The 24662-nt window shown below is 36.4% G+C and overlaps 2 protein-coding genes across 2 annotated transcripts; one reads left to right on the top strand and one right to left on the bottom strand.

The window, feature by feature from the left end:
* Window positions 1-122: 122 nt before the first annotated feature.
* Window positions 123-14543, bottom strand: coq6 (coenzyme Q6 monooxygenase). The gene is made up of 12 exons (XM_015386827.1): window positions 14342-14543; window positions 13962-14096; window positions 12335-12393; window positions 8802-8928; window positions 4906-5036; window positions 4716-4823; window positions 3438-3500; window positions 3234-3341; window positions 2431-2633; window positions 2140-2255; window positions 789-955; window positions 123-282 (listed from the first exon to the last, which is right to left on the bottom strand). The coding sequence occupies exons 1-12, from the start codon at window positions 14541-14543 to the stop codon at window positions 253-255; spliced, it is 1449 nt and encodes a 482-aa protein (XP_015242313.1). The 3' UTR covers window positions 123-252.
* Window positions 14544-14806: 263 nt separating this feature from the next.
* On the top strand, window positions 14807-23653 carry fam161b (family with sequence similarity 161 member B). Its single transcript, XM_015386849.1, has 9 exons — window positions 14807-14940; window positions 16838-17041; window positions 17128-17615; window positions 19858-20174; window positions 21686-21804; window positions 22396-22563; window positions 22659-22758; window positions 22835-22992; window positions 23234-23653. Exons 2-9 carry the CDS (start codon window positions 16845-16847, stop codon window positions 23313-23315), a joined length of 1629 nt encoding a protein of 542 aa, XP_015242335.1. The 5' UTR covers window positions 14807-14940; window positions 16838-16844; the 3' UTR covers window positions 23316-23653.
* The last annotated feature ends 1009 nt before the right edge of the window (window positions 23654-24662 follow it).

Genomic DNA, 24662 nt, shown 5'->3' with positions numbered 1-24662 from the left:
AAAATGCATAAACACTTAAAGCATAAATCAGTATATTCTGCTTTTATTGTATTAAGCATGAGTTTTATCTTGAATTGACATACTAAAAAAATAATTTTCATTTCATTAACTTACTTTAAAAAAAAAACACAAGAAGACATAAATAAAGAGGTTTTTTAATTTCATTTTTACATGGACAAAAATGAATCTTAATAGCTTTTAAAGCTAGGAGTTTAATGAAGATCCACTGATGAGAGCTTCCCTGCAGGTGCATCATTTGCTTGCATATGCCATGATCTGCTCCTAGAAAATAAAAATACAATATGCTTTAGAGAAGCGTGTTAGAAGTGCTGCTGCCTAAACAAGATCTGTAAACTTGTGAACTCAGGAGCCTTTAATATGGAAAAAATGTCTCTTTTAACTCAGTGGTTCCATAGTGAAACGCCTTTCTGAGCAGTAACCGTTGTGTCGGTCTGAATCACTTAGTAGGAAATAAAGCCGTTTCACATGAGCGGTCAGTAATAAAAAGGAGTGTGAAAACGCAAGCCAACACCACTGTCCGCTGCCTCAGGGCCAGCCGTGCACCCCACCCACACACTTTTGGTAACACTAAATTTGGGGCTAAACTTAGATGCCATAGTAGTAGGTTCAGAGTCCTTTAAATTATAGACACGGCTACAGTAAAGTCCCATGTAATCAGAAAAGTGGGCGGAGGGTGGGGTCACGGGTGTGGGAGGGGCTTTAGGTCTGACAGGTGGTGGATGCTCTCTGAGCAAAGACCAGGTCCGTTCAGATGTGTGGAAGCTTACTTTTAGAGTCGGGAGCATGTTGGTGGCCTGCAGGCCGAAGGTGCGTAGGAGAACCACAGGAGCTGCGTTGGTGGAGTAAAGACGCTTCATGAGGTCGATGACAGTCATCATGGGCAAATTGTGTCGCTGACGTTCTGTCTCATATTCCAACAAGTGTTGTATTGCTCCTGTGTGGGGAAAACAAAGTCAAAACACCCAATAGAATGAGGTTTTTATTAAACTATTTTTAAGGCAGGTGGAGGCTTGTTATTTTACACACAGTTTTTATTGTTTGGTGTATAATTATAATTATTTGCTTTGATTGATTGATTTAAAAATGAGGGTGCTCCTTATTTCGGCCCTTTGCCGTTAGACTGCTCTAGAAAAATATTCACACCAAAATAAATTCTTCATATTTGATCAACTTACAACCACAATCTTTAGCATGCTGTTAGTTTATTACTGCAGAATGGAAAAATAAATCATGTGAGTAGGGCTGCAACTAATGATTCTTTTCATATTCGATTAGTTTTCTAATTAATCGAGTAATTATCGGATAGCAAAAGGCTCATTAAAGCAGATATTTGTCAAAATTTCAACCACGTGGAAAATAAACTATTTCACTTTAGGAGTTCATGATAGCGTATCGATGGACAACACTTGTTTATCTTAAATGCAAAATGTTTACATGTTTTTAAGTTTTATTCTGGTATAATTGTTGCTCTGTTGAAGTGGGTTTTTATCTTTCAGCAAGTCTCTACACTCCAGTTACCGATTAATCGATTACTAAATTAGTTGACTATTATTTTAGCAATCAGTCAATCAGGATTTATCTGATTAATTGTTTTAGCTCTAAATGTGCGTCAATATTTTGTAAAACCATTGTATTAAATCTTTACCAGTTTAGTCCATCTGGTAATTGAATTCTTTGGCCATTTTGCCTTTGCAGTTAGCTCAGTATTAGTCGGACTACACAAAGAGCATCAGTAAGCAATTAATTTAAACTCTTACTCTAATTGGAATTAAGTCTGAACTTTGACTTGATCAGTGTAATATAAAAATAAGCTTTGATCAAAACTGTAGAGAGTATTTCCATTTTGACTCTCTACAGTTGTCTAACTGTTTTAGTAAGAAAATATTTTGCGATTCCAGTAAATATTTTCTTCTGACCCAAAGTTTTTAATAATAAAAAGTCCAACTCAAGTAATAATTTCTGTTTTTGCAGGAAAGTGACCAAGTTCTCCTGCATCACTGAACTGCCAAAAAAACCTGCTGCCTTTTTTCAAAGACTAGAGCAACATGGCGTGTTTCTGCGGCCATGGAAACCAGCTCAGAGCAAACCACTTGAAGTCTGTTTAGAGTTGTCACTGACCCAGGTCCTTCCCATTAAAAGCTGCCTGGCTCAGGAGCTGTGTGAGGCAAGCCACATCCCCGAAACCCAGGTTGGCTCCCTGACCTGCCAGCGGATGGACACGATGTGCTGCATCTCTGAAAGCACAAACACACTGATATGTTCATTATGCTGTTCCATGGACAGTCAATATTTAATGATTTCATACAGGAAATGGGCTAAAAGTGGGAGCAAACTTTGAAAAAGCAAACTTGAAAAGGATATATTTTTCCCAGATCTGAAGCGGTAACGTGCAGACTGTTTTCATCTTACCCGATGAGCGCCACCCTGTGCCTGATGTACTCTGATGCATGACCTATTCCAAGCGGGAACATGACCCTGCTCTTTGGCCCGATCCCCGCCACACTGGGTGGAAGCTGCCGCGGTGAACCTTCTGATGGCATGATGGCCGACAGTGCGCCCCGGAACAGAGCGCCGGCTGTCTCAATTAGGTCTGACTGGTTCTCATTGCTCCACTGCCATGGACACGTTCACACAGACACAGAAAAGTTGGAGAGAGAGGGAGAAAAAAAAAGAAGACATTGTTCCCATGAGTGGACGGAGAATCGAGCTGACACAGGGAGTAAAGCAAACTTCAGGCCAGCTGAAGTGCTCCCCACTCCCTCCTTCCTAACTAACTGGTTTGGCAGGGCCTCGGGAGCTGGGCTAATTAAAAGAAGATGCTGGCCAGGCAATGCAGTTGAATTAGCTCCATTTGAAAAACATTCCATGCAGTAATGGTCGACACTGGAAGACCACAGGTTTAATTAGCAAACCAGGCCTGAAACCGAACGTGACTCAGACGTGGTGACCCTATCCATCAGCAGACCGAGTAAAAATAGCCAGCTTGGGAAAACGGAGGTTCTCCAAAGATAGAAAAACAAACATAGGTATATCATTCCTGCAGGGAAATTATTATTATTTTATCTGGCCCAAACTCCAACCGAGATGTTTGTGTGAGTCATTAAAAAAACAGGTCAGCATACAGGTGTCCTTGCATAAAAATACAGAAATGTTGCAATCTCTTATGAACAGACCTGATTCCTGACTGTAAATCACATCAAAGCGAGACTCACAAAGGCTGAGTTGACAGCGTCGACAAAGCTCTCCTCATCCAGCTCCAGCAGCTCCTCTGCAAGGTGATGTCCTGTGGACCACACCAGTGAGCTCTCTGTGTCAGAAAGCTACAGAGGTACACAAAGAGGGAGGCAGTGTCAAATGTTTGCAACACATAGAAACCTAAAAAGAAATCATTACAAATAAAAAACTCAAAAGTTTACCGGTAACATTGCGATGGGTCCAGTTGGGAGAAACCGTTGCCAAGCAACATTGTTCTCTGTGGGCTGCAATACAAAAACCAAAGTATTCATTTTGCTTTAATATTTTTTAAAAGCTTTGCAAAGCAATATTCATGCCCCTTAAACTTTTACATAATAGGAGATTACAACTAGGGGTGTCCAGATAGAGCTTCTGCATTTTCGATACAATACCTACAGTATATTGACCTAATATGATATCAGCATGAATCATGCACATTTTCTATTACTTATTTTGTTCAGTAAAATGTTAGAAAATGCTTAAACAAGTGATACTAATAAAAGCTTTAGTAGGGAGGCCCAGACGTGCCTCTCGAGAAACATAGTCCCGCCAGCGTGTCCTTGGTCTCCCCCTGGGCCTCCTCCAGGACACCATGACAGATTCTTTAAATGTTCTTTTCATTTTTAGATACATAAATCTTTAAAGTTGGCATGGATCTGATTTCATGAGTGCAAAAGAGAGGAATACTAAGTTTTCCAGCAAATTATCTATTGGATTTATGTGCAGACATTGACTGGACCTTTCTAGTGCATAAACTTTGATTCCATATGAACTCTGGTTGTGTTTTTAGGATCTTTATCCTGCTAGAAGGTAAACCTTTGAATATTGTTTTCTTCAGAAATGTGTTGTTTTGTGACATTCAGCTTCCTATAAACTCTGAAACACTTTCGTCTTCCTACTTGAGAAAAGACTGTGTTTAACAATGATATGCGGTATTTTCAACATGTAAGATTTTATATATAGAAAAACATTTCTATCACATCCAATCAAAGGACTTTCTGCATCTCCTACCAAAGCTGCTACATAAAGGTCCCTCCAGAGTTACCATGGGACTCATTGCTGCCTCTAAGATCAATGCTCTCCTTGCTAACCAGGTCACGTCCCGGAGGCTTTGCTGTTGTGACTCTTTAGTGTTTACATTTTCAGAAGATGGACATAAGAGTGATGTGCGAGATATTCATAGCTTGGGCTATTGTATTGTAGCCTAAATATGCTTTAAACCTCCCCACAGCTTCCCCTATGATCTGTTTGCTATGATCCTTGGTCACTAAAGTTGTCTAACAAACCTTGATGCCTTCACAGGGCAGTTGGAGAATAACTTACCCACAAAATGATTCTAATACATTTTGTTTAAGGGGGCAAATATTTAACATTACCAAAAATACATGTTTATATTGTTTATATGTTGGTCTATCACAAACATCTTTAGAAAATTCACACAACAATTGAAGACCAAATACCTCTGAAAGATGAAGCACTGCAACCACAGCAGACTGGTCATAGTTCCACTTCACTGTAGGTATTCCCAGCTTCTGCCTCACCATTGAATTTGGCCCATCGGCACCAATCTGCACAAAACAAAAAAGAAATGTAGAGACTTAAAAATGTGGGGCACAAGAAAAACATTAGTTTGTGTGAATCCATTTATACCAGCAGCTTTGTCTGAAGAGTTTCTCCATTCGCCAAAGTGACCTTCACCCACGGGATGGACTCGGCTGCGTGATGAGGCATCGGCCAAGTATACTTCACCACTTTAGACTTGTACTTAACTTGCACATTTTCTGACAACACGAACACAAAGCATGTGACTACACGCATATTTGGATTAAAAAGAAAGCAGTTACTGAAAATAAAGCTTTACAACGTGAGTTTCTCACATTAAAAGGAGTAAAATTGGCTCTATGAATGCATCATCTTTCTAAATCAGTAATTTGCTACTAAAAAAAAAAATGAAAGGAAAGGATGGCTAACTTGCAGCCAAAGTGGGGAAAGATCTATAAACCACCCCATAAAACTTCACTGGTTTTCCTGGCTGGCACGTGTTAGCTGCCAAGCTTTGCATTTGACAATTTTCTTAATGGCCTTGGCCTGCCGCATTACACAGACTAATAGTGTTTATCTACAAGCACGCCACTCTGAACTTTGGTTATGCTGCCAGCTTCTAAGATTTTTACACTAAAGCTGCAGCTATTCCCAAAATATCAGCATCTGGACATCCCACACATGGAGGGATTTTGGCTCGTGCTGACTTGGATCAGGACCCATCCGCAGAGCAGCTACTGGTTCCTGCAACACGGTTGTCAAATATGGGTTTTCTCTGATTGGAACGTATGGTTACATTGAAAACAGCTGGCTGGGGGACCGCACTTTTTTCCCCATGTAACTGCATCTTTAGCATAACTTTGCAACGGCTAAAATGAGAGCATGGACACATGCGAGGCACATGAGGCAAAAAACGTGCCGCAGCCACATGCCCGCTGTTTGGTGTGAAATGTTGAAAAGTGTTTATAAATAAGCCATTTAAACTGTCAAGAAGACAGCAGACTGGATTTTTTATTTGCTCAGATGTCAACAGAGCTACATACTGTCAGTGGCTGTGTCAGGGGGGTGGTAGAGCTCAGGAGCACACGGCAACTTTAAATAGGTCACTGGACCAACGCACGTGTTCTCAAAGGGTGTTGAGATCCTCCAGCTCCCAAAATGTGAGGTTTTCATTAAGGTTAAACCCAAAACAAAACATAGACAGCTCCAGGAGCGTGTCTTTAAAAACACTCAGGGAGAGAAGACAAATAAAACCTGAGGACAGGAGGGGATGCCTGCGATGCCAGAATCAACGCCCATTAGTGCTGAAAATCCTGCAACTGTTTGGAAATTCATATTTTATTCATTTATGCATGGAAATCAAGAATTAGACATCTCCACATTTTATTCTAAGTAATTATATTTTTAGTTATTTACTGTAGTACATAGCAGGAAACCCTTTGTTGGTAATTTTTCTAAATGGAGAGAGAGGCGGGATTTTTCTTAATTTTTCTACAAAAACTGTCCTTAAAGTTTGAAGGAAAGGCAAGTATATTTTTACAGCACAATTTAGTACAAAGGTAATTCAAAGTTTTTTTGAATGAATTACACAGTAAAACAAAAGGAACATAAAAGCAGAATAAAAGAAATTTAAGATATGACATACAGTAAAATAAGTTATTAGAGCAAATAATGCAGTTGGTCCACAAACCTAAACTAAATAGTTTTTCCTAAAATAACTGTATTTTTTCTTGAATTGAGCAGGTTAGTGAGACATTTTGCCTATGGAACAAGAAAATTTACATTTAAAATAAGAAAAAAAAAACCCCATTGCATTGTCTTATTTCAATTGCATAATATCCAATTATCTCAATTTAAGGGTAAAAAAATGTTCATTCCATTGGCAGATCATTTTATTTTCCTACTCAAATTAAGGGTAAATGTACTTATTTTCAGAAAGCTTTACTCATTTTCAGAACATTTTTGCAGTGCAAAGTACACTGCAAGAAAATTGAAACCTACACAATAATGGTTTTCTAAAGGGATTTTTGTCGTGAATTGAGGAGTAAAGTGAGACACTTTGCCAATGGAACAAGACAATTTATATTTGAAATAAGAACATTTGCATTTTTCATTTCAACTGCATAGTATCTAATCTTATTTTAAGAGTAAAAATACTCAATCAATTGGCGAACTATCATTTACCTACTCAAATTAGGGTAAATACACTTAATTTAAGAAATGTGTACTTATTTCTAGATCCTTTTTCCAGTGTAGCTTGAACTAGGAGATCTCAGTGGTCTGGTAGGTTGATACACTGATAAAAATTCTGTTATGTATTGAGGTGCTGATCCATTCAGTGATTTATAGACTAACAGGAGGATTTTAAAGTCTATTCTCTGAGCTACAGGGAACCAGTGGAAGGTCTTCAGATCTATGCTGATATGATCTATTTTCTTAGTTCTAGTGAGGAAACTGGCAGCAGCGTTTTGGATCAGCTGCAGGTGTCTGATGGACTTTTTAGGCAAACCTATGAAGACACTGTTGCAGTGATCAATTCTACTAAAGATGAATGCATGAAGGAGTTTTTTTAGACCCTGCTTAGACATTAGTCCTTTATTCCTGGAAATGTTCTTCAAGTGATAAAACTCTGACCTGGTAACTGACTTTATGTGCCTCTGAAAGTTCAGGTCTGAGTCCATCCTGACATTAAGATTTCAGCTATAATCAGGTTTCTAGCTGTAGCAGCTGAAGCTCTTCCAACAATTATTACCTCAGTTTTGTTTTTATTGAGTTGTAAAAAATGGTGGTAAATCCATGCATTGATCTGTTCTGAACATCTAACCAACGCTCTTAAAAAAACTCCTCTATGTAGTTCTTACAAGAGTTTTTCACATGGGTTCAAGTCGGTTCAATCTAGAATATTCTCTTTCGTTCTCTAAATCCAGTTGAGCATTTCCTTGGATGTTTTAGAGCATTGCCAGGCTTCCACCCTTGTTTCATTTTAGCCTCTTATCAAAAATGTCTCTTTTTAATCATTCTCCAACGGATTTAAATCTGTGAGTATCCTATTCAGGAGTTCAGAGACAGACCGTCATGTCGCCACCTCTAAACCACTGTTGGATGATTTTGGTGTGGATGTCTTTTTTGTTTCAATATATATATATATATTCAATGTTGATCAGTCCTTGTCTCAGTTTAGCCAAGTAAAGTCTATCAAACTGACATTTTAACCCACAATTAAGGTATATATTTAGTATAATTTTTAAAGGGAATGAAAATAAGCATTATTTAGATCAGCTAAAACCACTAATGAATTTAGATATCAAAGACATCTTAGACTTAATGTTTTTTTTTTTTTTATTACTTAATCAGAGAGTATGTTCCACCAGAATTCTGTTGGTTTTTCCAAATACTGGAAACTTTAGCTAGGCTCCAACAGGCGTTGTTCTTCGGCAGTTGAGTGTTCTGCAGCTATAATGGTTAATTGTTTTTTGTATATTATATTCATAAAAAAAACTGTTTCTGCCAATTCCAGGTGTCTGTGAAACCTTCTGTAAGGGATCTTTCCAAACGTCTTCTAATTATTTTGAATTGTCCGAATCTTTATCTATACTATTTTTTTATTTTCTTTCAGCCTTTTCCGTTGGGACATAGACAAATTTGAAGAACATTACTAAATGGGGAAACTACAATACGTTCAGTGAAATAAATCATACTTCTTTATGTAACTGGTGTCCTGTCAAAGGCAATTTTAAATATGCTCATTCTCAAATAATATCTTTTAATATCGTCATGCTTATCATCAAATTAGTATCACAAAACATTGTGTTAAGATTTTATTTTTTTGTGATATTCTCCTCTATATACAGGAGCTTACTTTCTAGGATTCATTTGTGTCTTTTCCAGTATGAATTTTCTTTTTGCAGTATGAATTGATCCAGACTTCTGATGTGAATTCAATATTAAATGTTTTTGCTTAATGTTTTTAATACTTATTATATTCTGTTGTACTGTGTACGTACCAGGCAGCGTGTCCAGCTGTCTAGTGATTGCAGCCACGACGATGTCATTCTCCACAATATATGCCATCTCATCCAGCAGGTCCTCCTTATCGAACGTGATTAGGGCATCAGAGCAGGCATCCCAAACCTAAATGAGAGAGTCATTACGCCTTCGGTCTAAAAGTCTATGTTTGAACACATCCCTTCTATTCTCTATTTACAGTTGGAGGGGGAGAAATTGCATTTCATTGAGCTAAACACATCAAAGCTTCAAGGCTTAGTGGTTATCGTAAAGATGGACGGCTGACTTCACCTTAATGGAGCTCTGTGGGGCTGAGGACCAAAATTACATTTCTGATGTGGGTTTGTTTTTGTCAAACACCAACAGGGAAACACAAATAAAATATGACATGTTTGTTGAGGTTTCATAGTAAGTCAATATTTATTCACAACCCAAAAGCAGCATAATGAGACATAATTTTAAGCTAATGTTGATCCAACCCTGTAAGAGTCTAACACAAGGGTGTGAAATGGGTTTGTACGAGGTTAATCCTCTCCTGGACGGTGACTATGGTGACAAACCCCACCATTCTGCAGTAATATGCTGCTGCAATGCTTTTTTCCCAACTTGCCATAAAGTAGGGGGATATACCCCAGAGTAAAACCACTAATGGTAGTTGGTTTGCAACTTGTGATAAGTGGTTGGGAGGAAAGATTTACTGAGACCAGCCCAAAAATTGTTTTGGTTTTGTTAAATGCTGGTGAAATGATGCAGCTTTAGGGATGAATAAGTTATGCTACGGTATTTGTGCAAGATTCAGACAATATTCTTCTTTGGAACTTTATAGAACAAGATGTGGGAAAAACTCCACATGCATCCTGCGTAAAATTCTCAAGTGCCTTGTTGAGATTAAAGGAAGATTTTTAGCAGCATGAGAGAATACTATTTAGAGCCAACCTTCGCTGCATATTTTCCAGCTCTATGGTTGACATGTATATGACTGAAATCTGAGTGGCAAACAAGCCAAAACAGTGGTAGAAGAGTGAAGGTATAATGGGAGAGGTACACTACCATAATCACTGTAAGGCACTGCATGATGACATCTTGGGCCCAAAGAGAAACCCTGCGGTCAAGTGTTTGGTACACAGCCACCACATCTGACAAGAGGCACCAAGGCTGCGCCCTCAGCCGTAAAGTGGGTTAGCTTTGCAGCAAACAACCACTCTCCTAATCTTTCATCTTCTCCACGTTGTTCACATGAATCTTCATAATTAAAAGTTGGCGAGAGGAGGTAGCAATTTGAAATATCAAAATGATTTACTTTTTATTGCAAATATGGTTTTAATAAATAAAACTTGCATAGTCAGAGGGCCATCCAGCCCTAAATTTAACCCAGGTTCTTTGGCATTTAGGGTGCCACAGGCGCAACAACGCAGCTGAAAGGGGCATAAATTGCACATTGGAATGAAGGAAATGCCTACTACAAGAAACCACCTTTTACTATTTTAAAGTGAACAATTACATATTGAATCATGATTATATGATGCTTCATTGTGTTGCCTGCTGATTAATCTGAATGAATGAGTACAAGCTAAATGGCGCAGATTTTTCTTTCCACTAATTGTACAGTGCTACGAGTAACGGAAGACAGAAATACATGTAGTGTGCCAGTAAATCTGAAATTCTTAGGACACATTAACAGCACAGTGTTATAATCAAAGCCTTGTAAAAGTAAAAATATAGCACATAATTTTTTTTTTTTTACATTTCGTAACATTACAAAACATTAAGTTATTTAAAGTTTTGAAGAGGAAGTTGTGAAGAGGAAGGTAAACATTAAATGGTTTATTTATCTTAAAAAAAAAAAAAAAAAACTTAAAAAGAGTGCATGTATCCAACTCCTGTGAGTCATTACTTGGTAAAAGCATTTTTGGCCCCAGTTAGCTTCTGCAGGTATGTCTCTACAAGCGCTGGACATTGGGAAAAGGACAGTTTTCATCAAATCTTCTCTTGCACAGATTTAGATCTGACTTTTAACTGTTCAATTTTACTACATTAACATAATCTAATTTAAAACATTTAATTCTAACTTATATACATAATTAGGGTCATTGTATTGTTAAAAAATGATCTTCTGTCTAACGCTACTGACTGAAACAAAACACTGCTTTTCCTAAGCTGTATCATGTGGTCTTCCTGAACCACTTCCATCCATCTACTCACCCTGACCAGCTTCTCTCTGCTAGAGAAAAGAAAGTATCCCAACAATATCATGCTCCTACCACCACGCTTCCTTTCAAGGTGATAAATTTGTGGGTCTTAGTGGATTTGCAGTTACACAACAGTGCTTACATTCTAAGACGATGGTTGCCTGACTTAAACAGCTGTGTGAGATGGTTGAAGCTAGGAACATAAGCAATCAGTTACTATTTGTTCATTAAAGTTCCCTATAAAAACTTTGCACCACCCAGAAGGTCTGCATTTGTGAACGCGGGTGAATCCTATGCACGAACTAATAATATCATGAAGCTAATTCATAAGAATCCAAGTAATGAGCTGAACGTAAATGTTTTAAATGATAATTTTCCTTTGTTTTTACAAATATGTGTTATGTTGTCTTCTCTGTCAGACCTCACTTACATTATGAAATAAATGTAAGGGTAAATTTTACACTTAATCTGACTAAATAAAATGTATACATACAAATACAAAAAAAGTTATTTATATATATATATATATATATATATATATATATATATATATATATATATATACATAGCTTCATGGTAACACATGTATAAAGTGAAGAACTGATTTAGGCTTCAAATAAAGAAAATATTAAACTAAACTTGCATAAAGAGACAATCGTATTTACTTAACGGTATAGTGTATACTGGAGGATTTACTTTAAAAAAAAACAAATGCACATGCACAACCCTGTGTCTGCTCCCAAGAGGGAACGCCTTTTAAACGCCTTCAAAAGCGTGCATGTGTATGCTCTGTGTTATAGTTTCTGTTTGCATCGCTCAAACAAGCTTTCTTTTTAAAAGATTTGCAATTTTCCCTCTATTTCAGACTCACCACAGCTAGGTTAAAATGGGGACAAGCACGTAGGACGGCCTTATGTAAACATATCACCAGAATGATTGATAATTAGGAGGACAACTTATTTTGATGATCCACCTAGAAAAAGAACAACCTCAACTATACCTTTAATTCAAACATCAACAAAAAGATAAGGATTTCCTCTCCCTCCTCCTGATATTAAATGTAGATATTTCATAAAAATACATAGAAAAGTTGTTTAAAGTAGCTTAAAACTGTTATATCAGTTCTATATCATTTTGAGCCCACTAAAGCCACTCTGGACCACCTGCAGAGCCTCCACTGAGACCTTTGGTTTATTGCTATGAAATGCATTGCAATGTGTAGTTTTAATATAACATGTGAAAAAAGTCAAGTTAATGAGTACTTTTCCAAGGAAGTTTGCTTTATCACATGCCTGCATAAATTAAGTCAACAACATTTTGTCAGGATTAGTAAATAAACATACCTGCATCCTTTTATAGGGTTTGTATCTCATCCTGGTGATGTGCTCCCACGCTCCAATACCTGCAAAATATAATTTTTACATCATAAAAAAATACTATGATTAAAATCTGCTACTAAAAATACAAAATCTATAAAATCTACATGATTAAGCTAAAATTTGAAGCCAACACTCTCTAACCCCTGCTTACACTTTACAACAATCATAAAACTTTCTTTTGCTACACCATAAAGAAGTGGAGATGTAGAACATATTTTATTTATCTTCAAAATGACTGCATGGTGTTTGTTCGTAAGAAGCCAGAAGGATAGTGGTTCCATAAACAAGTTATTGGTTAACCTTTTACATTTTGCGTAAATGCCAGTGGAGGACATGGACGTCAATGTTTCACATTTAAACAGTGTTTTACATTTATTCCTCCACAGTGTGCTGCTGTGTTTATTTTAAATATTATAGTGAAATCTTGCAGCCCAAAATGATTTGATTCCAACTACTCTAAGAAACTAAGAAATAAGAGAAGATCCTTTAAGTTGGGGCAGTAGGTGTCATGGGGTTCCCACATCACAATAACTTTTGGTAGAAACATCACATTTTTACTTTAGCACAGTTTTCATAAATATTTATACCAGATGTATAACATAATCCAATTCGTATTAATTATTTAGGTATTCTTTTTTCACACAAATAGCTCACATGTGCTCATCCTGCAGCTAAAATATTCTAATAACTTCCAGATATAGTATAGAAGGAGGTTTTATTGTAACACATCGCAGGCAGCAGAGGAACTATACATCCCGTAATCCCTTAAAATGACTTGTGATGCTCCAGAATGAGATAGAGAGCCCTGTAAGGAGAAAGATGTGTGGATATCCCTGCAGCACCTGCTGCTTTAAAGCAGAATCAGGGCTATTATCAGAAGGTTATGAGATAATAACCTAATTTGAGCCTACAGTCAGTTGAAGAACCAACACAGACGTCACACATAACATTCCAAATCAGGTTTAGTGGTCAGTGGTGTTCCTGCAGTTCATGACCTTGACTTTACCTCTTATTAATGACTGAAAAAGTTCCACACAGCTAGATTTGTTTTTGTTGTGCAAGTAACGTTCTTTCTTTCTGCTCAGTTGGAGGAACTATAACTGTATGTGTTGTATAATGAAAAACACTTTTGTCAGAAACTTTAACTTTTTACACTGTGTTTACATTTGTCTTGTTAGGCAGCCTTTGGCTGTTTAAGATAAATGCAAATGACTATTTGAACAGCAATCTACACAAAACCTGAAATTATGCCATTTTTGTTAAACTTTTATAAGAGTGAAGATACAAGACAACCAAAGTATCAAGTCCTAAATAGATTTAAATCCTTGAATCTCACTTTCCCTGACTTTAACCTTCACAAAGATCTTCAACAGCGTTTGGAAAAACCCTTTGGCTGTCTTGACACTGATCCCTGCTTAACCTGAGGAACAGAATGTCTGATCCCTAACTTACCATGTGAGGCCATTTAAAGGCCACAAAAAAAAATTAGAATTCTGGTGGAACAAAAAATTATAATAAATTTACAAATGAGTCAAACAACATATAAAACGTCAGATTAGGCTGAATCCTTGGTGTCAAACTGTCATCTTACCGCTGAGGAGGGTTGCTGATCCTGGACTGATGGAGCTGACTCTGGTGCTGTAGGTGTCAGGCAGTCTGTCCATAACTTTCTTGTGGCCTGCTTCAAGGAGCAGGATCTTCTTCTCTGACAAGTTGGGATCCATGCCTAGGAGGATTATTAAATACAGTATATATATAAATGAAAAATATGCATACACTGCATTAAAATGACAGCCTGCACATATGCTTAACCCTCAGCTGCTGCAGCAGGATGTGTGATTATAATATTTTGCAAATATATGTTTGAAACTTTTTTAGTTATAGGGATATGATACCCTTAAATGAGTCTTTCTTAAAGCATCTTTTAAAAGGCACATATCCCAAATTAGTACCATAACAATTCAAACTCACCTAGAGAGCAAGCCATTGCAGATCCAACCATCCCTCCCCCGGATATAATCACATCATATACCTCGGTTTTGTTAGAATCTATCGTATTTTCCGAACATACCAGTCCTCTCCTGATTATATTTACACCAGATAAGTGCTTCTCTGTTATGAAACATCGACCCAGTCCGTTTAGGGCCAGTGGCGCCTTTGTGAGCTTGTGCATTATTCTGTATTCAGTCTATTTTACACATTAAACGAAATCAAACAGTTCAGCTCTGGAGTCTAAAAGCCGTCATACACAAAGCACAGAGAAAGTGTCCCCTTGAATGTGTCCTAATAAAGGCAGCTGCGTCCTCTGTTTAATCCAGCCATGTTGTGTTGACAAGCAGGCGCTCCAGCAAAACTACTTCCGGGTTTCCCGCCAATCAGAATGAACGTTGCTTACGTTTCCTGCGTTCCGGGGCGTCTCTCCGCACACAACGCTCATGCTTTCCAAACATGCGTTTGGTTTGCTTGTAGCAAGTTAAAAATAGCTTTATTTCATAACCTAACCGATAGACAGTTGTAGAATACCTTCATGAAGTTATAATACGCCCGCGACAGCGATAAAGTACTTCCAGGTTGGTAGCTCATTGCTAATTTTTGAGTTAATGGCAGTATTTTTATTTTACCCGTTTATGATGCATTGGAGCGCCTAAACTTTTGTGTGTGTGTGTGTAAATAACAAAGGAACGTAAATTTGCTGTAGACTGAAATAGGTGTCCCACTTCACTGAGAGCGCTGATGCGTTGTTGCCATGGTAGCATAAACAGAAATAGCGCCGCGCGCTGGACTTTTTGAGAGTTGGCTTTGAATAATTGACACATATAACTCTTATATGAATTAACATATTATATTTGATCAGAGCTTCTGGGAAGAAAACATAACCAAAACAATTTACCAATATCAAGTAAATATCAATTAATATATCAAATGAGAAAAAAATAGATTATATCTCTTTTAAAAGTAGATGCTCTCAACTCTTTGTTTTGCAACCAAAAACGTATTTTACTGGGTTGATAATGATAGCACGTGCTATAGCACTTTATTTTTTTGGCCAAAAAGTAATATTTAAATCTTATCTAATCGGAGCACCTTCTCTTATAGGTTATCACATCCTGACAAAATGAAAGGTGTTGCTTTCTTCCAGTAATACCTTCTTGCCCTTATACAAATAAGCTAAGGGAATAAGCCTTTTTCTCTTTTTTTTAGATGTTTGATTTCTAGCTACTCCAAAAATATAATTTTTTTATTAATTGCACCATCCTTCAAACACATTTGATTCTTACCTGTCTGGTGGCTCCTTTGTAAAAAGGGTATGTTATTTATAGAAAGATTTTATTGACTAATTTGTCATCTTCGAAAGGCATTTGGTTGAGATTAGTAGTAATTACAAATCATGAAACTGATGTTTACATTTCCTAATTATGTAGACCAGCGATGTTTTCCAGGCCAAGGACCCCCAAACTAATAGCGAGATGGAGCAGGGACCCCCTAATTATATATATTGTAGAACGTGTGTTAATGAATATGTTCTATCAAACTGGTCCTATAGTCAGTCTATTACAGATGGAGTAATGTAACGAAAGCAATTTCGCCCGGGGACTATTAAAGTATTTCTGATTCTGATTCCTGGTTGATGGGACAGGTGTTTTGAATGAAACAGTGCCCGGCTTGAAAGAGCTCCTGTGATGCATTGAAGACAAAGACATCTTCTACCTCCATTTATCTGTTTACTACAGTGTGTTGAATTCATGTTAATGTGGATTTAAAGCCATTTCAATTAGTGGAAAAAATTGCAGGGGGGGATTTTAAAAAAAAGTCTAATCAACCAAAACTTTCACGACCCCCATACAGTACCTCCGTGGACCCCCTGTTGAAGACCTCTGATAAAGATCATTAGTTTTTTATACTATAATTGTATTAATGCAAACCTTTTTATACATTCATACAGACTGGTTGGCACATCGGTGTTATGCCCACAAGATTCCTCCAAATGTTGTTAGACAGAAGCTGGAATCAAACCCATAACTTTCTGATTACATGATGGCTACTCGTTAAACTGAGCTGCAGTCAGGCTTACAAGTTTACATTCTGCTCAAACAAACCTCAAGCTTTTCAGAATCTATCGTTAAAAATACCGTAATGCTTCCGTTCTTTCCCTTTACCATCTTTTCTATTCTAAGTTAATCTATTAAATACAATCCCAATAAAACACTTTGATGTTTTAATATTGAAGAAGGGGGAAATTGTGTACAGTGCATGAATACTTTCAAAAATTTAACGCCATCAAAGTTCGATGATCGCCTTGAGTTAAAAGTCAAATCTGACAGTTTAAGGTATGAGCGAATGATAGCTGCGCATCCCTGCTTATTGCCAGTCTATGTATTTTTATATTCCTTAACATTTTCATTAAATCTCTATATTTTCAGTTATTCAACTTTTATTACTTTGTTTTCTTTTTGGTTTCTTTTTCAGGACAAAAATGTCAGTATGTGACAATTTGCTAGAGGAAAGACTTCGATCCGAGCTGGTGCTTAAGGCTAACCTAAAGACATTGAGAAAGACCCTTGAGCAGCAGCTGCAGGAGATGAAGAGGAGACAGACAGAGGAGCTCGATAAAAGTATTCATTGGAACACTCTGTTATTAACAGATACAAATCTAAATGATGACATCGAAAGGTAAGTGTATGTGAAACACACTTGGTTATTTTGTTGAAAATGATAGTTTAAGGAATAAATAATGTTTTATTTCTAATGTCTTTCAGATTTGCAGGAAGGAGGTCCACCCTTGTGTCTGCTCTGAAGTCAGAAAAGGAGGCCTCCCTCCATGGAAAACAGAGGCCTAATATGTCTTCTATCTCTGTGCTACCTTCATCAAATCCCAAGCACTGTTATGTCAGCACTCAGCAGTGTGAAAGGTGCTCTTTATCTAAAACAACACAACAGAAGAGAGATGAGGAGGCTGAGGCCGAATGCAAGAAGAAGTTCAGCGCTGCTCCCGTCCCCACCTGTGTCATTCAGCCCATCTACCAGGAGATGATGGAGCTCAGAGAGAAAGAGAGGAAAGAGGGCCATGAGCAGAGAAAGGAGTTCCTGCTCTCCATTCAGAAACCTTTTAGCTTTGAGCAGAGGGACAAGAAAACAAGGGAGAAGGTGCCAGCAATATTAAACCAGGTTTCTGAGGATCCAAAAAACAACATTAGTGTTAAGAAAACTTCTCATAAAATTATTAAGGATTCAAGACCGCAGAAAGGTGGGTTTTTCTTTATTTTCCTGTAATAATTTGGTTTTGTGACACATACTGTTAAACAATGAGAAAAGACATGAAAAAGTCCTAAGCATGAATATTAAAAATTCTATATTCTAATGTGTCAAATCTAAAGAGACCATGCAAACATGATCTCTGGTTACATTAGGCTTTTTTTTGTTGTTGAAAAGATCCACCTGAAGATATATATATTACTGCCAGTAAAATAAATAGAAATTTCCAAAAGTAAAAATAAATACATATTATAAACATGAAAATCCTGATTGTCCCTCGGATAACCATTTATGCAACTTTATAAATACAAAATATTGTTTTTACAAAATGTTCAGCAGTAAATCCACATTTTTCTTTCCTTTCTCCCTGATACTCTCTGTACGGAAGAGGATTAGGGCCACTGAAAAAAAAATAAAAATAACTGATTTTTAAATTTTATTTCAGTTTAATATGGGAAAAAAGTCAGAATTTTGAGATAAAAGTCAGAATTCTGAGTTTAAAGTCAGAATTCTAAAAAAAAGTCAGAATTCTGAGTTTAAAGTCAGAATTCTAAGAAAAAAGACAAAATTCTGAGATTAAAGTCAGAATTCTGACTTTTTCCCCCATGTTAAACTGAAATTAAATTTCAAAATCAGTGAACTTTTTTTTTTTTCAGTGGCCCTAATCCTCTTCTGTATCTTTGTGACTTTTTGCCTTTTGTAGATTTTAACATGGGTTAATATCAGGTGAGGGTTGGTCTAATAGGAATACATGTTTATTAATGGAAACTTCAAATGCCTAAGCCTACAAATGTCGCATTTACCTACAACTCTGCTTTTATAAATATTACCAGAACTGATGTCGATGACAATATCTCCAATATACCATGCGGCCATAGTTCTCATCTCAAACTCAACACTGTTTTAAAATAACTGTAAGCAAGTTACTACCAATTTATCTGACAAGCAGCCAGGTACTCGAGCAGATTTTAGCAAAAATACCCATCATATTTTTACTAGGGGTGCACCTATTATCACCGATTCCTGATCTTTAAAAATCCTGACATGCCAATCCCGATTTTTATCGATACAGATTTCTTTTTAATAACCGATACTGTCAGTTGTTGTAAGATCACAAAACCCCTTAAATATTTTAATTTATTTAATATATTAATCAATAGTCATGAAAAGATAAAATAAATCTGAAATTACCGCTGTCAAATATAAACAGAAGTATAGAGCATTGATTTTCAGAGCTTTGCACAGGTAGGTAAGATCTGTGGGAAAGGTCAGTTTCACATCTGTTATCAACCTGATCTCACAAAATTAAGGAAATCGAGGCTCATAAATCGGCCGGCGGATCAATCGGTGCACCCTATTATTTACTGCAGATTTTTTTGTTCTCCAGAACACAGACAGTTTCAGGTCCAGTAGCTGGCTGCGGTTTAAGGTACCCTGTGTGCGTACAGAGTCAGGAAAAATGACTATCTTGTTTTGGCTCATGGTCTTGGAATGACCTGCAGCTCAAGCCGAAGTTTCTTATTACTTTTTCTAGTTTCCAGCAAAAACTGTCAGACAGGTTAAACACTTCTTAAACCTGTAACATTTGGTCAAAGGAGGATTTTAAAAAAATATTCTATTGTGTTTTATGTTTTATTTCTTTAAGCTTTAGTTTAAATTATTTAACATTACTGTTTTATGGATAATGTTGATGTTAATATAATACCTTGTTTGCACCTTGTACCTTTTGGTTTTTTACTTCCTGGCCAGGACTTCTTGTAAAAGAGATTCCATATCTCAATGGATTTCTTTCCTGGTAAAATAAAAGGTTAAAAAAATAGAAATAAAATTACTAAACAAGGAGCCAACATTGAATTGCTATATTTCTGTCATTTAAAAAAGTTGATAAAAATAATAATAGAGATGGCATACTATTATAGCAGCAATATAAATAATAAGTGCTTGTCTTTTGTTTTTTAATACCATAATTAGATAATGTTTTACATTTTTATTCAAACATTTTGTGTAATTAAGGAGATAAACCTAAAAAATAAATAGAAATATAAGTTATTATAAGAGGAAGGATTCCTGTAGTGGCAGGTAACAACAAATTCAGTTTTCTCTTTGGTATTTTATGCACAGTTTTCTACTCAGACTTTGTGTTTTATGCTAAGAATAACAAAATAATTTGTGCAGGACCTCTAATTTACATTTTGTTGAGACATGCAGGTGATGGTGCTTAAATCTCTGTACAGGCCAGCTGGATATTCCCAGAAACATCCAGGAACGAATATTGTCCAAGCAACAGAATCAGACTCAGGCTGGAAGCTGCCTGAAACTTCACAGCGCTGATCACAGCAGAAAAAAAAAGCTGGGTTTCTTGGATGAGAAGCCGACCTTCAAGCCAAAAATCATCCCTCAAGTCCCAGATTTTAAAAGGCTGCACAAGGCGCTGCAAAAGGAAGCACTGGAGAAAAAGCAGGGTCAGGAAGCGACAAAGTGTCAGCCCTTCTTCCTGAGGACATCAGCTCTACCTGCAAGGAAACACATGAAGAGTTCTGAGACATCAAAGGTAAAATGCATTTAAGAAAACAATCCTTTTTTTGTCAATGAGAATTAATTTAATAATTTAGATTCATTTTTTTAAAGAATATTATAGAGTGCTTGCTTTAGGCGAATTAAAACAAAATAAATAATATTTTAAAATATGACATCAAACATTGTTTAAAGTCATTTATTTCAGCCTTGAAAGTAGAAAAAAACAAACTTGTCTTGTAAGGTTTATGTTTAAGAAGAACCAGAAAAGCAGAGGGCTTCTGGACCTTCAACACACCAGATGGTTCCATCTTATAGTTTTGCGCCACTTATTTTTTCAATTCTCACACCTTCTCTGCTTGATGGATAGTTTGAAACCAATCCACCCACTATGTTTTCAAGCCATAGCATTTTTCTTTGCATAATAAGTTTGCGACATTCTAGATGCTTCCTACCTCCAATTTACTAAATATGGGCTCATGTTTTTCATGAAATTTAATCCTCTTTTTTATTTATTTTGGAAGCAAAAAGTTAAATGCCTAAAAATGAATGAAAAGTTTTAGTTTCTTTAGTTTTTGTTGAATGTTGAGGCGTTTCAATCTAAACCCCCCTTACTTATGGGGTTAAAATTAAGCCAAATATATATTTAATAAAAAAAAAGAAGATTTTTGGTTCAAGTGAGTAATACATTTAGACAAAATATGTAGCCATTACTCAATGTCTTTGACATGACAATATTAGACTGTGGAGATATAGAATGTCTTAGCGATCTCCAAAAGCTGAGAAATTAGGATAATGACTGCTAGACATTATCTATTAATTATAGAGTTAAATTTCATTTAACTTTAATGTAAATAAAAAAACTGCTTTTTATGCCCAATCATTGTGTATTTAGCTGGAGATTTAGTGAAATTCAGCTTTTAGGGGATATGATCATATTAGCACTTTACAAAAATGAGCAAAATTGCAGGAAGTGATTAAAATTGAATTGTTGCGATGCAAGCCTTTTTACATATTGTGGTTTAATTTTATGATCACTGAGCAATACTGCCTGCTTAGCAAATCCTAGATAAAAACACTAACGTTCTTGCTTAATTTCTTTAAGTAAATTTGTCTTGATTTAACCTAAAAAATCAGTTTAAAAAGTACAGAAAACTTCTATAGGCACAGAGGGTATGTTTATAAATAGAAAAATCATTTTTTTCCCCTTTAAATTCCATCATGGTAACACAGGAATATGTAGTTTTGCTTACAATGGATTATTTTCAAATTTCTGGAAATATTTCTTTGTATTTTTGCATTTGTTTTCTTTTTAATTATTGCTGGAAATGTCTTTCTTGTATGTGTTACTCCAAAGGTGATTAGTTATCATCCTTAAATATTAAACTAATAGTTTAAGAAACAAATAACTAGGGAAATAAAAACAACAAAGTTATATGCTCTGAGTTCACTGATGCGATAACGATCATTAGTTTTCAACCAGATGGTCTCAGATCCTGGCTGTTTCCAGGTACCAGTAAAGGTTTCCTTCTTACTTTACTTGTGCAGGTATCTAAAATGAATAATCTCAGTAGGAGCAAGTCGCTTGGAGCCCTAACACTGATATCTGCAGACACTCTACCCACGTATATCACAGATGCTGCAAGGCAGCGCTGTGCAGCCATCAGGTGAGATCTATGGACTGGGTTCTTACACAGTTTTATTAACATTTTTTCCTTACTTATTCAAACACAAATTGCTATATTTTTATTGCATTTCGGACACTTGACTTAAATTATGCTCCTTTAAGCTAAAGAGAATAATTATTAGGTGTTATTACTACACATTTCTTATCAACGTTGAAACCTCTATTTTTTCCAACTGGACAAAACTAAATCAGCTTTATTGTGAAATGGGACTCTTGGTCTTAAGAAGACTTTCTTATTCTCCATTTGTTATTTGGTTGAGGAATAAGAAAATCTAGGAAAAAGCTGTTTTAGTTCTTGCTCTGACATTTAAAGTAGACCCAGTTTTAAAACAATAAGTCTGCCTGTACCACTTTTATTCAAACCAAAAATACTCAAATTAGAAACTGTGTCCTTTAGAAAATGTAAGAAATATATAAAATTAGAATCTTGTTGTCCATGATTAAACCAAATTTTAGGCTTTCCAGAGTTTTCATGACTCTGTAGTAAAGCTGTGTTAGCCAGTACATCTGTTATCTAGTAGCTAAAAAGAGGAATAAATGATATCCCATTTATTCTTCTTTATCAATTTAGAAAATCAATAGAGATGAAGGAAAGTAAAAATCAAGAGAGTACAGAGTGGTTAAAGAGCTACCAGATGAGATCCCAAGCAATGAAGAAGACTGTCGTTCTTCATGCAAAGTTGCTGGATCCCCACAGCAGCCTGAAAGACGTATGTAATGAAAATCTACAGCGCCATCGGTGAGTTCTGCAGCTATCAACTTCTGCATCAAACATTACAGCTGCCATGCTTCCCTGGAGCAGAATTTTAAACTCTTATCTTTTCTCACTTGAAGGGAAACTGATCGACAAAGAATGAGAGATTATATAAGAGAATTACAAGAAATGAAAGCCCGAGTTAGTGAGAGACCTTATTTGTTTGAACAAGTGAAACAGGTAAGTTTCTTACACTTTAAAACAAAGTAAAAATGATGTGCTTGCTCTGTATTGTAAAAATAATTTTTTATGGCAGAAAAATGCAAAGGTCCATGCAGAGCAGACATACAAAGGAAAGCTGCAGAAAGCCGGTATAAAAGAGCAGTTTGTTGAAGAAACTGGAAAATCGTTCATACTAGATGAAGCTGACACCGATACAGTTAGCCACGGTTCTGAAGAGGAAACCCAAAACAGGTACAGAGATTTTCCTGCAAGCTTTGTTTCTGCTTTGTGAAGTTCAACTGCATCCGGTAAAAATATGAATAACACCGCTGCCTGAGAGCCAAGGACTTTATGTGGTTTGGTCATATTATATTACATAATTTTCTGAGCTCTCCCTGCAGTCGGCAAAGAACAGAGAAAAAGCACCAGAGCCAAGTAAAAGTTCGACGTAATTACAATATAGGCATTTTCTAACCCAAAATGTCTGATTTAGGGAGGAAAATGTAGACGACGGGGAGAAAATTGAAGATGTGGATGAGAAGAGCGTGAAGTCCAAAGGGGAAGAAATGCCATGATGAAAAAGCTTCAGGAAGAGCTGAGTTTTTGTGGTGTCCCAAGTTGAAAAGAACACTGTCTTTAAAAAATGATCTGTGTCACAGTGAACACCGAAAACCTGATTGTTTATGATGCACACCTATAAATTATGAAAATAAAAGTCATGGGGACTTGACACTCCAATCGTTTAAACTGAATATAAATTAAATTTTATTCTACTTTATATGTTATTGAATAACTACTATTTTACAAACATGATTTTTGATGTTAACACATAGATGAACTGTTTTCTTAGTTCTTTTTTTAGGCTTATTTGTTTTATAAAATGACCTAATATAAATATTTGGTCTTTGCTGATCAACCGATTTACTACATTGAAAGTTTAATCCAATTAATGCATTATAAAGGTCAAATAAACTTAAAAAAACAAACACCTTTCTGGAAGACTCTGCTACCAGCAGATTTATTGGTGACACATCATTCTGTCAGTATTGGGTAGAAAAGGAGCATCTTCTGGGACAGATTTACTATCAAGTGTAATTTAGCGTCTGGTTGCAAATCATAAATAGCGCCTGTGGGAGTGCCTATTTCAAAACTGAAGTGATCTGCAAACAAAAACATCAACAGGCCAGTTCAGAAGTGACCAAAGCCAGCTAACAGCAAGGGTAAGAAATAGCACAACACCACAAAAAACAGACCTATTTATAATCAGAAGTCGACAAATACAACAAAGCAGCTTAAATGTGGTTGGAAAATCAAACTTGTTGCTATGTCAAAATAAAGATGTACCTAACTGCATCCTGTTCTATCCAGAGTATCTGTAAACACCGTCTGTGCTAGTGAGAAATGTACATAAGTTCACTGTGTACATGCATAGAAACATTTGCTGGTACTCTTGTTTAATGAAAGAAAGATTCCTATAACTGTCACTGAGACTTTAGCTCCTCTCAGCAGGTATATAGTTTCCCTTCTCATGAGCAAATTGCTGTGGTTGTCTCAGGTTTGAAGGCTGCCTTTTCCTGATGACCTTTTTCAGCTCTTTCCAAAGATGCTCAATGGATTAAAGTCAAGGCTCATAGAAGGCCACTTTAGAATAGTCCTCTTAGCCATTCTTGGCGGGTTTTATTTGTCTGTTTTGGGTCAACTTCCTGTTGCAAGCCCATGACCTGTGACTGAGACCAAGCTACATGTTTCACACCAGGGACAATGTTCTTTCCTTGATATGCTTCCTTTTCTGTCCCTTGGCAAAATGTTCCATCTTTTCTCATCGGCCCATAGGATGTTCTCTGAGTAGCTTTGTGTATAAGGAAGCTTATCTTCCTTATACAAACTCCACATTTAAGCAATACTTATTAATTTCAATAAGC

This window comes from Cyprinodon variegatus, unplaced genomic scaffold (genome assembly GCF_000732505.1).
Source record: "Cyprinodon variegatus isolate N-32 unplaced genomic scaffold, C_variegatus-1.0 Scaffold379, whole genome shotgun sequence".
In the NCBI taxonomy this organism is placed as follows: Eukaryota; Metazoa; Chordata; class Actinopteri; order Cyprinodontiformes; family Cyprinodontidae; genus Cyprinodon; species Cyprinodon variegatus.
Note: the sequence above shows the minus strand (reverse complement) of the source record. Positions and strands in the feature narration are given on the sequence as shown.

Bases quoted from the DNA above. Each gene is read 5' to 3' on its own strand.
- coq6 (XM_015386827.1), bottom strand. From the start codon at position 14,543: ATGCACAAGCTCACAAAGGCGCCACTGGCCCTAAACGGACTGGGTCGA. The intron at 12,394-13,961 runs GTAAGATGACAG...TATATTTTGCAG, and splicing joins ATCAGCAACCCTCCTCAGCG to GTATTGGAGCGTGGGAGCAC. The intron at 3,501-4,715 runs GTATTTGGTCTT...TTTGTATTGCAG, and splicing joins CAGTGCTTCATCTTTCAGAG to CCCACAGAGAACAATGTTGC.
- fam161b (XM_015386849.1), top strand. From the start codon at position 16,845: ATGTCAGTATGTGACAATTTGCTAGAGGAAAGACTTCGATCCGAGCTG. The intron at 20,175-21,685 runs GTAAAATGCATT...TTACTTGTGCAG, and splicing joins AGAGTTCTGAGACATCAAAG to GTATCTAAAATGAATAATCT. The intron at 21,805-22,395 runs GTGAGATCTATG...TTATCAATTTAG, and splicing joins CAGCGCTGTGCAGCCATCAG to AAAATCAATAGAGATGAAGG.